The sequence below is a fragment of the Heterocephalus glaber genome, unplaced genomic scaffold (genome assembly GCF_053883595.1).
Source record: "Heterocephalus glaber isolate CG9 unplaced genomic scaffold, H.glaber_assembly_v1.0 deba00001150, whole genome shotgun sequence".
NCBI classification, from domain to species: Eukaryota; Metazoa; Chordata; class Mammalia; order Rodentia; family Bathyergidae; genus Heterocephalus; species Heterocephalus glaber.
In genome coordinates this window covers 1,727,115-1,743,111 of record NW_028258204.1, presented here as the reverse complement: position 1 = coordinate 1,743,111, position 15,997 = coordinate 1,727,115, and the positions used below count along the sequence as shown (strand labels likewise).

The 15,997-nt window shown below is 40.0% G+C and overlaps 1 protein-coding gene across 4 annotated transcripts in view; it reads right to left on the bottom strand.

Annotated features, from left to right (window-relative positions):
* Positions 1-2,036: 2,036 nt before the first annotated feature.
* The window catches only part of CUNH10orf53 (chromosome unknown C10orf53 homolog), a 50,828-nt gene continuing 36,867 nt past the window's right edge, over positions 2,037-15,997 (bottom strand). The window contains exons 3-4 of one of the 4 annotated variants that reach the window (XM_021251950.2): positions 4,875-4,958; positions 2,037-4,293 (exon numbers count right to left, since the gene is read on the bottom strand). In XM_021251950.2, coding sequence (XP_021107609.1) covers positions 4,220-4,293; positions 4,875-4,958 — 158 coding nt within the window. In that variant the 3' untranslated portion in view covers positions 2,037-4,219. The other 3 variants (XM_087210616.1, XM_021251949.2, XM_021251951.2) reach the window with 3 other exon arrangements.

The window sequence follows — 15,997 nt, the reverse complement described above, 5'->3', positions numbered from 1 at the left end:
GAGAGTCTGTAGGTGGTAGACCTTCTCAGTCTTTTAGTTATGAAAACCCTTTTTAGGGGCAACCCATTTTCTGGTCCCCCTTCTGTCTCTCTTAGAAGCTATCTTTCTCTCAATAAATTTTTCCTACTATTAACCTCTGTTGTTCCTAGAATTCATTCTTCAATTTTAGAGAAACAAACTCACATTTTGGTTATCTAGCAGGTTTGGGAGTTACATCTATTTCTCCTATATCAATATCAGCCTGGTGTGGTGGTGCAGTCCTGTCATCCCACCACTTAGAGGGCTGAAGCAGGAGGATCACTGCTAGTTCCAGGCCAGCCTGGGCTACATAGTGAGTTCAAGGCCAGCCTGAAATACATAGTGAGACCTTGTCTCAAAAAACTGAAAAAAGAAAGAAAAAAGGACATCGTATGAGCAACCCATACATATCCATGTTTCTACCAACACAACTCATCATAGCTAAATCTTGGAAGCAACTATATGTCCAGCAATCGATGAATGGATAAAGAAAATGTGGTATTTATGCATAACGGTGTACTACTCTGCCATAAAGAAGGATAAACTTGAGTCATCTGTAGGAAGATGGATGTACCTGGAGACCGTAATGTGAAGTGAAACAAATCAGATGCACAAGCTTAAATATTGCATGGTTTCTCTTATAGGAGAATTAAATCAAAAATGAGCAAAATAAAAGATCATAAGAAGGAGAGAGATCTTTGTCAAAGGGGAAGAGAATCAAGAGATGGAGGGAGGGCCAGGGATTTAGCTCAGCAGTTTCGCCCCCTGCTGCGCAAGCGCAAGGACTTGAATTCGATCCCTGGTGCCAAAGGAAAAAAAAAAAGAGGTGGAGGGAGGGGAAGGAGGGGAAGAAAAGGGGATGCACAAAGGAATTAAGGAGTGTTTTGTTCATGTGCCAACTCCGCACTAGGAATGTAATCATTGTTTACTGCAGATATGTACTAATAAAATAATTTTTAAAAAATCTTAAAAAAAGAAAACCCTTTTATTACAACTCATGAATCATTGCCATACAATTCTATTTTTTTTTTTTTTTTTTTTTGGTACCAGGCATTGAACTCAGGACCTTACACTTGCAAGGCAGTCGACAGAACCACTGAGCTAAATCCTCGGCCCAATACTAATTCTTTTTTTTTGGTACCGGGGATCGAACTTGGGTCCTGGCGCTTTTGAGGCAGGCGGCGGAACCACTGAGCTAAATCCCCAGCCCAAAGATTTTTTTTTTTTTTTTTTTTGGCAACAGGGATCGAACTTGCGACCTTGCGCTTGCTAGGCAGGCACTGGAACCACTGAGCTAAATCCCTGGCCCCCATACAATTCTAAATGCACAGGTTTTACTCTCAGCTCATTTGAGGAAAGTTCATTGTGTTTGTCATTCATGCCAATGTAAATTTCCTATTGTCTTATTGTTGTTGTATTAGCAATTTTTTTTTTCCCTCTGATAGCTTTTAGCATTTTTTTTTTTTTTTGTAGTACTGGGGATGCAACCCAGGGCCTGGTCCTAGTGTCCTAGGCGATTGCTTTATCATTGAGTTCCATCCCCGGCTCAATATTTTGTTTTTATCCTAGAATAGAGGTTGTATAGTTTTGTTACAATTAGTGTAAGTGTAGACTTGTTTTGTTTTTTTTTATCCTGCTTGATACTCATAGTGCATTCTGAGATTATTTTATTCAGTTCTGGAAATTTCTCATTTATTATCCTTTCAAATAGGTCTTTTCTTTTATTTTCCCCATTTCCTGCTCTGTGGTCCTTATTAGATAGAGGTAAGAATGTCTCAAAGACATAAGGTCTCATAACTGCTTTTTCAAATATATCTTTTGATTTCTGTGTCTCTGTGTCTTATGTCATGGGTGAATTTCCCAGCCTTATCTTCCAATTTGGTAAGTTCTCCTTGACTTGTTTCTATCTAAAATTTATCTTTTCTAGTGAATGTTTAAAAAATTCAATGACCACACTTTTCTAAGATTTCTATATTGTTCATAGCTACTTAATATTTCATCTTAGTATTCATTATTCATTTTACCTGTTTAAAATTATTTGATTTCTTTTTTTTTTTTTTGGTACCAGGGATCGAACTTGGGTCCTTGTGCTTGCAAGGCAGGAGGCAGAACCACTGAGCTAAATCCCCTGCCCTTGATTTCATTTTTTATTTTTTTATTTTTTGGTACTGGGGATCAAACTCAGGACCTTGAGCTTTCGAGGCAGGCAGCGGTACCACTGAGCTAAATCCCTGGCCCCTCTTGATTTCGTTTTTAATGGATAGTATTTTAAAAACTTCTTAGTAGTTTCTAGTAATTTTGAAGTATTGTCAAAGTATTTTATAAACTTAACTTTTATCTGAAGCAAATCCATGTTCTGATTATTGATTTGTTGGTATCTTTTTCTGAATTTGCTTTCTGCCTTGTATTTTGGAATGTTGATGTGCTGCTTTATTCTAAGGAGAATGTCTTGGTTGTTTTGTTCTCTTCTCTCTGCCTTGTCCATCAGTGTTTCAGTCTTGTGGATAATCTCACCGGACAAAGCATTAGACAGCAATCCCTTTATCCTTGGGGCATTCAACCTAAGACCCATAAGGGATGCCTGAAAGCTTGCACAGCACCAGAACTTACACACACACACACACACACGCACACACGTGCACACGCACACACACACACAATTTATCCTATACATATGTAATAGTAACAGTGTAGATTTTAGCAACAATTTTTCCCTTTCCTTTTAGGTCAAGAACTTTTACCTTTTCTCTTAAAGGAAGCACTTTGTGGCTTCTCTTTGGCAGATCTGAATTGCCAGTGCCACTATTCTTGCTCTTTGGGGCCATTATTAACTAAAATAAGGGTGACTTCAACATAGGCACTGTGATGCTAGTACAGTTGGTCTGACAGCCAAGACAACTACAGGATGGATAGGTAGTGTATACGGCATGGATACGCTGGGCAAGGTGCTGACTCACACTCCACACAGGATGGGGCAGACAATGAATTTTCATCACACTATTGAGAGGGGGGTCACAATTTAAAACTTACGAATTATTTATTTCTGGAATTTTCCCCTTAATATTGTCAGACAGTGGTTGACCATGGGTAACTGAAACTTCAGAAAGCAAAGTTGTGGATAAGGGGGACACACACAAATATACAATTCAGTACTGTCTGTGCTATCAAGAGTCCACTGAGTGTCCTGGAATGAATCCCCCGTGGATGGAGAAGAACTGTGTTTCAGACTACAGATTCTGTCCTGTGGTGATGCTAGCAAAACCCTAGGCCTAGACAATAAGCCAGCTTCGGGACTTTGATTAATTTGAGTTCATTGCCCAGCCTTCTCTTCAGATCCAGAACCTCAAATAAACCCACTTTTCAGACAGTGGACCAGGCTTGTTTCAGCCATATTTCCCAACCAATAATGTACATCTTGACACCTGACTTTGAGCAGAGATGTGGGGACCAGTCCTCCATCTCACACAGAATATTTTAGTCCTGTTCCCTTGTAAAAGCCAAACTCCCAGGTTCTGTTCCTTCTCTGGCTCCCATGCTTAGCTGCCTTGTGGCTTCTGCATCATTTACTCCATTGTCCTTCTGTTTTGTGTCTGGTCTCAATAATATTTAGGCACAGCTTCCTTCCATGCTGCTGATTAAGATGTTGGGGCCTAGAGAGTGGAAGTAGCTTTCCTAAGATTCACCTCCAGATGTCCGAGTGTGCTGTGCCCTGAGCCTCTGGACTTGGATCTTCCTTACAGGGTCGATGTGAGAAGAACTAAGCCAGGCAGCTCAGGGTCAGTACAGCCCCCAGGCTGGTCAATGTGGCCAACTGGGGTTCAACAGATGTTCTCCACATGGGTTTCTGGGGTGCAATAATGGGAGCTATTTTCTCTTTGAACACCCAAGGACATTTCTAACATAATAGGAGAGAATTCTTAAAATGTGGAGGCTGGAACAGAACTATTTTACAAATTATCTACCTCCACGTGTGGCTTGTCACCTTGACTTCCAGCTGAAGTGCAAAATGAAAATACCCTGTAGCCATCTCCTTCTCAGGCCTGCCAGCCTGGAAAGGAAGGCTGAAGAAACAGACACTGAGGCTTTATGACAGAGGGTCCGGAAAACCACATGTTGTGTCCCTGAGAGAAAAGTTACCTATGTCCTTCGAGAACAAATGAGAAAGCACAAGAGTCAACAAATGAATTGTAGCCACCAACCTTTACTGAAGGAGGGCTCCCTGGAGACCAGCGGGCTCTTCTCTTTGTATTCTTTTGTTTTGTCCTTGGAATAGTCCTGGGAGGGAGTATTTTATAGGTGAGAAAACTGAGAATTGAGAGGCAGCATCTGCAGTGATCGGAGTAGTGGGAGGGAGCTGGCATTCATGCCTGGCCCCACCCTGGAGCTGTGCAGATGGTGTGGCTGACAAAGAAAGCCACAGTATTGCTGTTTTTCCATTCCAAATATGACACACTTCTAGGTGAGCAACTGCCGAAGCATTTTCCCAAACACAAATGTCGCATCTTCCCCTGTCCAGTAGAGGGATTTGGGGTGCTTTTGTGGGGATCTTGAAGCCTTTGAGATGTGTGTCTTAAGCACCATGGTGAACCTCCACACCAGTGGGCCAGTGCTGGTATAGCCTGCAAGTCACAGTGCCTGGCAAGCAGCAACAATTGCTGTGATAAACTGTGGTAAACTGAATGGGGCACTGGGAAAGGGATGATTTTCCTAAACATCTCCCTGCTATAGTCGTTTTCTCAGGAAAACCTGTACAACCCACACCTCTGTCCCTCTGCTGAGAGCAGGAGCATGTTCCACCCTCCTCCTGCTCCCCAGGGCCTTGCCTGTTGGGGCAGCCTCATCTAGGTCATACAGACCTGGGCATTGGCTCTGATCTGGCCCAGCCAGTCCCGGGGCCACAGCAGCAGCCTTCATCTCTGAAATGCTGTCATCCAATGTGGCTAGAAGAGAGGAATCTGAGTGTTCTCATCTTGGAGAAATGTTAAGTGCTGGGGATGATGGAAGCTCTGTGTCCTGAACTGATAGATACACGGCATGGAGGCATACTGGAACATTGTCCTGTACCCCACTAACAGGCACAGCCATTATGTCATAATAAAAACCTGAGACATGTATAAAGAGCCTGGTTTCCTCAGTCAAAACAAGCAAGAGATGAAGCCTCAGTACTATGGTCTGCATCTGCCTGGAATGGAAGCGGGAGGAGAAGCCAGGGGCCTTTTGCTTCTGAGAAGAGGACCAGGCCTACCATGGGGACAAGAGGATGAGGGAGGGCTTGGCCAGGGCAGCAGGACAGAGAAGCCGTGGAAGCCAAGAACATCTGAGGGAGATTTTTAAAAAAATTTTGTTGACATACAAGAATTGTACACTAAGGGGCATAGTGGGATGTTTGAATACACGTGTATGTTGGACAATGATCAAATCAAGGTCACTAGCAAATCTGTTGCTCCAGCATTTGGCATTGCTTTGTAATGAAAACATTTAATACCCTCTCTCCGAGCTAATCTGAAATATGCAGTGTGTCACTGTTAACGACAGACACTCACCCTTTGCTTGGTCAGTGGGTGCGAAGCGATGAACACTGGGGAGGAATGAGTTCTAGCGTCCACAAGGACTCCATGCATACTGTGGAAATGCCACTGAAGTCCTCTCACTTCTCCTTAAGGAAAACTCTACAAGTTCTCCTCCAGGGGGCGGGCTTATCTGGAAGTGTCCCAAATAGGGGAGCAGCTTGCTTCTTTCTTGAGAGGTGGCCCAGCCACAGCTATGCTGGCAAGGGAGGATTCTATCTCCTGAGCACACACTGTTGTGCCTGGTGGCTGAACCTTTTGGCCCATGGGAGAGGAAGTCCAGCTCATGCTGGCCTATGGAAAGAGAGGGCAAATTTGGGGTTTGGTGCAGTAGGGCTGGGCATGGAGCCCCTGGTGGCCAGGCTCACCACGGTTTGGGGAGGCAGCCAAGATGACAGCCCCTGACTCCCCCAGGGGCCAAAAGAGAGAGCCACATCTTCCCTGCTTCATGTCAGAGCTTTTCCAGCCACAGGACCTGAGGGAGCAGGTTTTCTCTGGCAGGTCAGGTGACCCCCAAAGGCAGATACCAGGAACCTGTCAGCAATCCCTCTGCTAGTGCTCTACCTGCAGCAGGTTCAGAGTGACTGCTCACTTCCAGAATGCAACACCTGGTTCTCTGGGGTGCTGGTTCATGTGACCATGGGACATTGACCTGGTGACACATATTGAGCCAGGCTCCGGGTAGGAGGGACTGAGATGTGAAGATGACCTGAGGTGCCCTGCAGCCTCTCCAAAGATAGGCGCACACAGATACAAGGTGCCACAACTTCTGGGGAAAGGGCTTTGGGGGAGCAGAGCAGGAGCCCGAGTTCTGCTGGGATGGCAGGGCAGGGTGTGGGATGATGGGAAAGAGGCATTTGAGTTGGGTAAAGGGCAAAGGACCTGGCTTGCTGGTCACCAAGGGCTGCAGGGTGGGCAGTGGACAGTGGAGAAGGTGGCCCTGAACAGAACCACATCATGGACTGATGTTTGGGAGCTGGTACAGAGATAGGCTCAACAACACTTCCAAATATCAGAGCAGGAAGTGCCAATGATTATAGCAGAGAGAAAAAACTTTATAAGACAGTCAAAGACACAGCCAAGACACTGGGCTTATTTTTTCTTTTCTAAAGAAAACCACTGAGGTTATGTCAGATGTTTTGGAAGCATTTTTCAGAAAAAGGAAACTAGATGTCTCTCCAAGGACAGTTTCCAGCACACCCACGGCTGCAGTGCCTCAGTGCCGCATAGCTTTAGTGCTTTCTTCAGAGAGTACAACAGTCAACAAGTCATTCTGGGTATTTTTCCATTATGAATTGGGGCATTTAAGTCATTTAACCCATTTCCCCAGTGGTGGCACATCTCCAGTGCATGTTTAAATGACTGGAACACTTTAAAGAGGAGAATCAGTCACGTCTTGGCACCTGGTCACCAGCTGCTCTGAGCCTCCATTGGTGTTACTTAAGCTCTTGCTTGGATTCTGATGATGTTTTAAATTTGTTGCATGAGACTGGTTTATCCATAATGGCTCTATTAGTTGTATGTCGTCTACTGTAGTTGATGTAGACTTCAGAAGGTCAGTTTTGGGAGAGTTAAAAAAATAGCTTGAGTGTTTCCCCAGGGATCATTGGACTTGGGGTCCATGGATGTGGGCTCTGCTTCCATACTGGGCCAGTTCTGACCTGAGTGGGCCAGCCTGGTCCACTGAGGCTCAGGTTTACCATCTGCCAAGTGGAGAAAAATGCTGTGTAGAAACAGGTAAGTCTCAGGTGAGGATTCAGTGATACAAGTTAATTAAGAGATTAGATCACCAAAATATCATTGAAAGGGCCGGGGATTTAGCTCAGTGGTTTCGCCGAATGCTGCGCAAGCGCAAGGACCCAAGCTCAATCCCCGGTACCCCCAAAATAAATAAATAAACAAAATATCACTGAAAGATCTCAGCTTCTTGGCTATTATTATTATTATTATTATTATTATTATCATTGAGGTATCAGGGATCGAACTCAGGACCTTGTACAGGTGCGGTGCCACTGAGCTAAATCCCCTGCCCTATTTTTTTATTATGTACCAACAAAATTGTGTGTGTTCATTGTAAAGAAAATTAAGCAAATATAAAATGAAAAGAAAGGTTTTCTCCTTCTCTACTCTCCTACCTATTCACCTTGCTCTTGGGCAACCCTGGCAAGAGTATTTTTCCTCTCATTCTTTTGTGTGTGCAAATGTGTGTACATGGGGCTGGGGATGTAGCTCAGTGGTGCCATGCCTGCTTGGCTTGCATAAGGTTCTGTTTCTTTTTCTTTTCCATTAAGTTTATTGGTACATTTTAGGTATATAATACAGTTACATTCATCATTGGGATCTTGTACCATTACATGAGTATCTTAGTTCTTATTTTTTCCCCCATTCCCCTGCCCTCCCTTCACCCTCTCCACCCCGCCTTATTTGCAAAGACTTTGTTTCCATTTTTTTCCTTTTCTCATATTTTTTCTTTTCCTGTCTTTCCTTTCCCCTACCCCTCCCACTTCCCCTGCTCCTTTAGACCTTTTCTTCCTATTACACAATATTAAGTATACATTTTTAAAATTATAATATCAAGATCTAGAAGACATTACCACAGATTTTACAGAATTTAAAAGAATTAGAAAGCATATTACAAAAATATTTTTTGAAATAAATTTGACAACTTCTCTGAAGTACCTTGGAAGATAAATTAATGCAACTGACTCTGGAAGAAATATAAAATTTGAATAGCACCTATTAAAGAAAGTATATTCCTAGCTTGAAAACCTACCTATATGACAACAACAGGCTCATACACATTTTAACTGATGATACACATTTTAAATGTTTGATGATGTATCAAACATTTAAAGCAGAAAAGCAAAGGAACACTTCTCCCCACATTTTAGGAAATCAACATTGTGCTAATCCTAAAACTGGATAAAGGTAGTAGAAGAAAAACGTATGAAGATAGATAGAAATTTGTTTAATAAAACAAACTATTAGAAGTCAGATCTGGCAGTATGTAGAAAGTGGTTTTATTATAGGGATGGCAGTGTTGGTTCAGCATTGGAAGATCCACCCCCAAAAGTCATCATTTTAACCGAAGAAAGGAAAAAGCCATATGACCCTGTCAGTAGTTGCAGAAAAAGTATTGGACTAAATTCTACAGCTGTTCATGGTAAAAGCTATCAGGAGACTAGAAGTAGAACAGAAACTTCTCAACAGATTAAAGACATGTACTCCACACTTCCAGTGAGAACGCCTTATATGAATGGAGAAGATACAATGCTTTCTCCCTAAGGTGGGGAACAAGGGCAGATATGCTTACTCTTTATCTGTCCATTAAACTTTGAAACATAGGCCCAAACCAAAATAGTCTGGCAATAAAAAGAAACAAATAGCATAGGGTTGGCAAGGTAGAAGAAAATCTTTATATGTAGATCAAATGATCATCTACAGAGAAAATACTAAGAAATCTCTAGGAGCCCCTAGAACTTGTATTTGAATTTAGCAGGATTAGAAAATACAAGGTATATATAAAAATTCAGGTCTATGTATACTAAGCATAAGGCTGAGTTCAGTTTCCGGTACTGGGGGAAAAAAAGGGTATATATAACCATATGCACACAGCAGAGAATTAGTGTATTTGTGATGTGGACATCTTTGCAGAACTAGTACATATAGCTAGATATAAACACTACTTCATCGTTTTAAAATTTGCTCACATACTGTGAAGGAAGGAGTCAACTGACTTTGGTAACGATTGATTGGTTCCAGTACTAGCGATTGAACCCTCGGCTTTCTCACTGAAACACATCCCCAGCCCTTTTAAAATGTTTTATTCTGAGATAGGGTCTCACTAAGTCACTAAGTTGCCCAGGCTGGGCGTGAACTTTTGACATTCCCAGAGTGCTGGGATTACAGGTGTGCACTACCACGCACAGCTAAGTAACAGCTTGTTGAAATATAATCCACACATACAATTTGTCTGTTTGGAGTGTCCAGTGAGACAGATTTTAGCATGCGCACAGATTTGGATAGCCAGCACCACAGTCAGTTATGAGACATTCCAATGAGGTCGAAAAGGAATGCCCTACTCCTCAGCTGTCACCTTCCAGCCTTTCTTGTGGGCCTTGTAAGGACTTTTAATCATAAGAGAACTTTACGTGTCACTGAGACCATGCTAGACCTTAGCACTGACTTTTTTTTAAATGAAAATTATTTTAATGGGCATGAAATCATTGTGAGTTTGATTTGCATTACCCTGTTGACTAATGATGTTGAACATCTCACTTGCTTCTTCACCATTTGTGTATGTTTTATTTTTCAAAAAAAATTTCCAGATCCTTTGCCTATTTTATAGTTGGGTTTTGCCTTTTTTCATTTTCTTTTTTTTTTCAACTTTTATTTTGTTAATCATACATGTTTACAGAACATAATGATCACATTCCTCATGGGGAGTTGGTGCATATACATAACACGTCTTCATTCTTACTTTATCCTTTCTCCCTCTTCTCCTTCCCCTCTCCCTCCATCTCTTGGTCCCCTTCTCATTATTTCCTATTAGGCATCTTTTATTTTGCTCTTTATTTATATTTTGGGTTTTGGGTTTCTCACGTGAGAGAAACCACACTTAGGTGTCTGATTTATTTCACTTAACATTATTGTCTCAAGGTGCATCCATATCCCTACAAATGACTCAAGTTTATCCTTCTCTGTAGCAACGTAGTGTTCCATTGACTATAACTACCACATTTTCTTTACTCATTCATCTGTTGATGGACATATAGACTACTTCTATGATTTAGCTATTATGGGTTGTGCTACTATAAACATGGATGTGCATGGATCCCTGTATTATGATGTGTTTAATTCATTCAGATACCTAGAAGGGGAATAGCTGGGTTGAATGGAATTTCTAGTTTTAGTTTTATGAGGAATCTCCACATTGACTTCCATAGTGGTTGTACTAGTATACATTCTCACCAACAATGTGGAGCCCATTGCCCACCTCACCAGCCTTGGCTGTGATTTGATTTATTGATGGCCATTCTTTCTCAAGCAATATAGAAAATCTCGGTGTTGTTTTAACTTACATTTCTCTAATGGCCAGTGATGTTGAACATTTTTTCATGTATTTTTGGCATTTTTACTTCTTCTGAGAGGTATATATTCATTTCAGTTGCCCATTTTTTGATTAGGTCTTTTCTTTTTCTTTTTTTTTGGTACCGGGGATTGAACTCAGGTCTTTACACTTGTGCAGCAGGCAGAGAAACCACTGAGCTAAATCCCCAGCCCTTGATTAGGTCTTTTATTTTGTGGACCTAATTTTTTTGTGTTCTGTTTATATTCTATATATCAATCCTCTGGCTGAGGAATAGCTGGCAATTTTTTTCCCATTCTGTACGTTGTCTCTTTACTCTGTTGGTTGTTTTCTTTTCTGTGCTGAAGCTTTTTAATTTGATACAATCCCATTTGTTGATTCTTGGTATCATTTCTTATGGAATTGGAGTTATGTTCAGGAAGTTTTTGCCTATACCTATTACTTTAAGAGTTTTATCTATTTTTATCTTCCAGTAGGTAAGTGTTTGATCCATTTTGATTTTAGTTTAGTACAACGTGAGTGATATGGGTCTAGTATCAATCTTCTACACATGAATAACCAGTTTTCCCAAGGACCATTTGTTAAAGAAGCTATCTTTCCTCTAGTTTATGTTTTTGGCCCTATTGTCAAAGATCAATAGCTGAATATGCCTGAGCTGTTTCTGCATCCTCTGTTCTGTTTCATTGATCCTCGTGTTTGTTTTTGTGGCATTATCACACTATGTTATCACTATAGGTTTGTAGTATGACTTGAAGTCCAGATTTGTGATGCCTCCTGCATTGCTGTTGTTGTCCAGGATGCTTTTGCAATTCTGGGTCTCTTCTGGTTTGATATGAATTTTAGGTCTGTTTTCTCTACTTTTGTGTGAAATGCTACTGATATTTTGTTCAGGATTGTGATATATCTGTATATTACTTTGGAAAATATGGCCATTTGCCAGTATTGAATGAGTCTATCCAGGGACAGGAGATATCTTTCCATTTTCTGATTTCTTCTTTAATCTCCTTTTTCAGAGTTCTGTAGTTTTCATTATGGAGGTCTTTGACTTCTGGATTTGGTTAACTCCTAAGTATTTAATTTTTCTAGATGCTACTCTGAATGGTATTGTTTTGCTAATTTCTTGTTGGTAAGTTTATTTTTGGTGAATGGGAATGCTATTGATACTTGTGTGTTGACTTTGTATACTGCTACACTACTGAATTTGGTTATTAATTTTAGAAGATTTTTGGTAGTAATTTTTTAGGCCTTCTATGTTGAGGATCATGTTATCTGCAATGCACAATAATGTGACTCCTTCCTTTACTATACATATCCCCTTTATTTCTTTCTCTTGCTTGCTTGTTCTGCTTATGTTTCAAGAACTGTACTGAACAGGAGGGGTTACAGTGGAATCCTTGTCTCATTCCTGATTTTAGAGAAAAAGCTTCCAGCTTCTCTCCATTTAATATGATGTTGGCATTGGTTTGTCATAAATGACTTTAATCGGATTGAGATAAGGTTCTTCTGTACCTATTTTCTTCAGAATTTTTATAATTAATGGGAGTTGGATTTTGTCAAAGGCTTTTTCTGTGTCAATTGAGATGATCTTATAATTTTTTTCTTGCTTCTGTTTATGTGACATATTATACCAATTGATTTGTGTACATTGAACCATCTCTACATCCCTGCAATAAATCCTACTTGGTCCTGAAGTGTGATTGTTTTGATGATTTGTTGCATTCTGTTTGCCAGACTCTTACGGAGGGATTTTGTATCTATGATGAATAAAAAGATTGGCCTGTAGTTTTCTTTTTTGGTTGGGCCATTTTCTGACTTTGGAATCAGGGTAATGTTAGCATCCAGGAATGACTTTTGGAATATTGCTTCCCTTTCAAATTTATTAAAGAGTTTGAGGGGTATTGGCATTATGTCTTCTTTAAAAATCTTGTAGAAATTGGCAGTTAATTCATCAGGACTTTGGCTTTTCTTAGTTCGGTAGTTTTTTAAAATTAATATTACTTCTTCAATTTCATTGCCAGTTATTGTGGATTGTTCAGGGCTTTTAGATGGTCTTGGTTCAGTTTTGGTAATTCATATATATTTAGGAATCTATACATTTCTTCTAAATTCTCCAATTTATTAGAGTATAGGTTCTCGAAGTAGTTACTAATAATCTTCTGGATTTCAACAGCATCAGATGTGACTTCACCTTTTTCATTTCTAATTCCATTTATTTGGGTCTTTTCTTAGCCCACATTAGAAGGATCGGCTAAAGGTTTGTCTATTTTGTTTATTCTTTCAAAGAACCAGTTCTTTGACTCATTGATTTTTTTTGTATTGTTTTAGTCTCAATTTCATTAATTTGTATTCTGATCTTTATAATTTCCTTCCTTGTACTAGCTTTGGATTTGGATTGCTCTTGTTTTTCTAGGACCTGGAGGTGCATCCTTAGGTTATTTATTTGGGCTTGCTCTGTTTTTGTATTGTGGGTATTCACAGCTACAAACATCCCTTTTAGGACTGCTTTGTGTCCTGTATGTTCTGGTATGTTGTACTGGCTTTATGGTTTAATTCTGGGAGCTAATTACTTCTATGACCCATTGATTATTTAAGAGGCTACTGTTTAATTTCTATGTGTTTGCATAATTTCTATGATTTATTTTGCAATTGATTTCTAGTTTTATTGCACTATGATTTGATAACATGCACAGGATAATTTTAATTCTGTTCCATTTACTTTAGCCTGCTTCATGGGCAGCATGTGGTCTATTTTGTAGGAAGTTCTATGTGCTGCCGAGAAGAGTGTGTATTCTGTTGTCATTGGGTGGAACACTCTATAGATATCTCCCAACTCCATTTCTTCAAAGGTTTGGTTTGATTCTCATATTTCTTTGTTGACTTTTTTTTTGTCTGCTTGACCTGTCTGTGTGTGACAGTGGTGTATTGAGGTCCCTCACTATAATTGTGTTGGTGTTTATCTGATCTTTTAGGTTCAGTAGTATGTTTTATAAAGTTTGGTGGTCTGGGTTTATGTGTATATATGTTTATAAGTGTGATCTTTTCCTGTTAAATTGCCCCCTTAACCAATATTTAATGACTTTCATTCCTTCTGCTGATCAGTTTTGTATGCTTCACTTTCCCCTCTTCTGATCAGTTTTAAAGTCCACTTTGTCTGTTCCCATTGCATGGAGTACTACTTTTCATCCTTTCATTTTTAATCTGTGAATTTCTTTTCAAATTAAATGTGTTTCTTGTATACAGCATGTATGGGCTTTGTTTCTTGGTCTATTCTGCTAATCTGTGTCTTTTGTTTAGAGAATTGAGACTATTCACATTATAAAAGCTATTGACTTTGTACGATTTTCCTGTTGACAATTTCCTTTTCTTTTTCTCTTTTGCTTAACTGCTCACTCTGTGTCTTACTTTTCTCTTTGCTGAGACAAAATACCTGTGCCCAAAGTTAAAGGAAGAAAGGTTTATTTGGTTCACACTTTGTATAGGTTTCAGTTCACAGTTGGCTGGCTCCAAGGCAGGGTAGCATGGCAGAGGAGCATCACAGAGGGGAAACAGTTCATCACAGGCAGAAGGCAGCAAGTGACAAGGGATAATCCTCTTTCTATCCCTTCTATCTTATCCAGGCTACCCACCGTTAGGGAAGGTAGAACTCACACCCTTAATCCTAGCATTGGATTCTTGATCCCAGTATCATACACACTAGATCCAGCCACTTCCAAATAGCCCCATCTATGACTGTTTGAGGCTTTGGGAGGACATCTAGATACAAGCTGTAACACCCTGCCTGGTGTATTCATTCTATTACACTTTTTGGCATTGCTGATTTCATTGTCTTTTTCTAGGATATCTTTGAGAATGTTTTGTGGTGCTGGTTTGATGGTCATGATTTTCTTGAGGTACTCTTTGTGACGGACAGACCTTATTTCTCCATCAATTTTGAAAGATAGTTTTTCAGGATACATAGCTGGGTTGGAAGTTGTTTTCTTTTATGACTTGCAATATGTCACTCCAAGCTCTCCTGGCCTTTAAGGTTTGTGTTGAGAAGACTGCTATTATTCTAATAGGTTTACCTTTGTAAGTTATTTGTTCCTCTTTTGTAACAGCATTATTTTTTTCCCCTACCAGCTTTTAATATTCTGTCCTTGTGCTGGATTTCTGGAATTTTGACTATGATATGTTGTGGAGAGGTTCTTTTCTGATCATGGGTATTTGGGGTTTTATATGTTTCACTTATCTGTATGTTTAATTCTTTCCCTATATTTGGAAAGTTTTCTATTATTATTCTGTAAACAGTTTTTTATGACATTTGTGCTGTCTTTTGATTTTTCACTCATTCTGAGATTAGTCTTTTTTTTTTTTTTGCATCATCTAGCAGCCGTTGGATCTTTTTCATATTCTCTTATTTATTTATTTATTTATTTATTTATTTATTTTGATCCTGGGGATTGAATTCGGGACCTTGTGCTTGCGAGGCAGGCGAAGGAACCACTGAGCTAAATCCCCGGCCCCGATGTTCTCTTATTTTTAAGGTATCTCTGAATAACCGGTCTCTGACAGCAGCTCTATCTTCTAGTTTTGACACTCTGTCCTCACATTGGTTGCTTCTGCTCCTCATACTTTCAACAGAACCTTTAATCTCCTGGTTCTGTTTGGAATCTTTTCATGGACTCTGATTCTTTGCTTAGGCTGATCATTCATGTTTGGTATTGTTGTATTGTTTTGTTTAGCTAAGCTAGCCTTTCATTACTGTCTTTTTTGAACTCCCTGATCACTTTATTACGTCCATTATCGGTTTAATTATATCTTCTTTGTGCTCCTGAGCATCTTATTGATCTGCTTTTAATCTCCTCTGTTATCCTTTTGAATAATTTGGCTGTGTGGCTTTTGCTTTCCTCCCTCTCAAGGATCAGTTGAGAGTTTTTGGAGGCATTTTGTTGCCTTATCTTATCATGTTTCTATTGTTTTGTTTTGTGCCGAGGTTTGTGGGCACTTATAGTGGAAAAACTTGCTGCTACCATGTTTCTCTGAAAATGAGATAATAACATAATTGGAAAATAAGTCCTGGTCATTGCCATGGGGATGGTCAATGTCATGCAGAAGATTATACCTCACTATTCTCTTGCTCAGTGGCTACTCTGTAATGAAAGATAGGCAAGGTGGTTGGGGCTGACTTTTTTATATCTAGTTTTCAAGGCTGATTATTTTCCAGTTAGTGTCTGCTTTTCAGTGTTGCATTCTAGGCATGGGTAACTATAGGTCTTTGCCACTGTCCCAAGATTTAACCATCTCTGTTAATTTGGGAGGGGAGGATGCAGTTTAATTTTTCCAG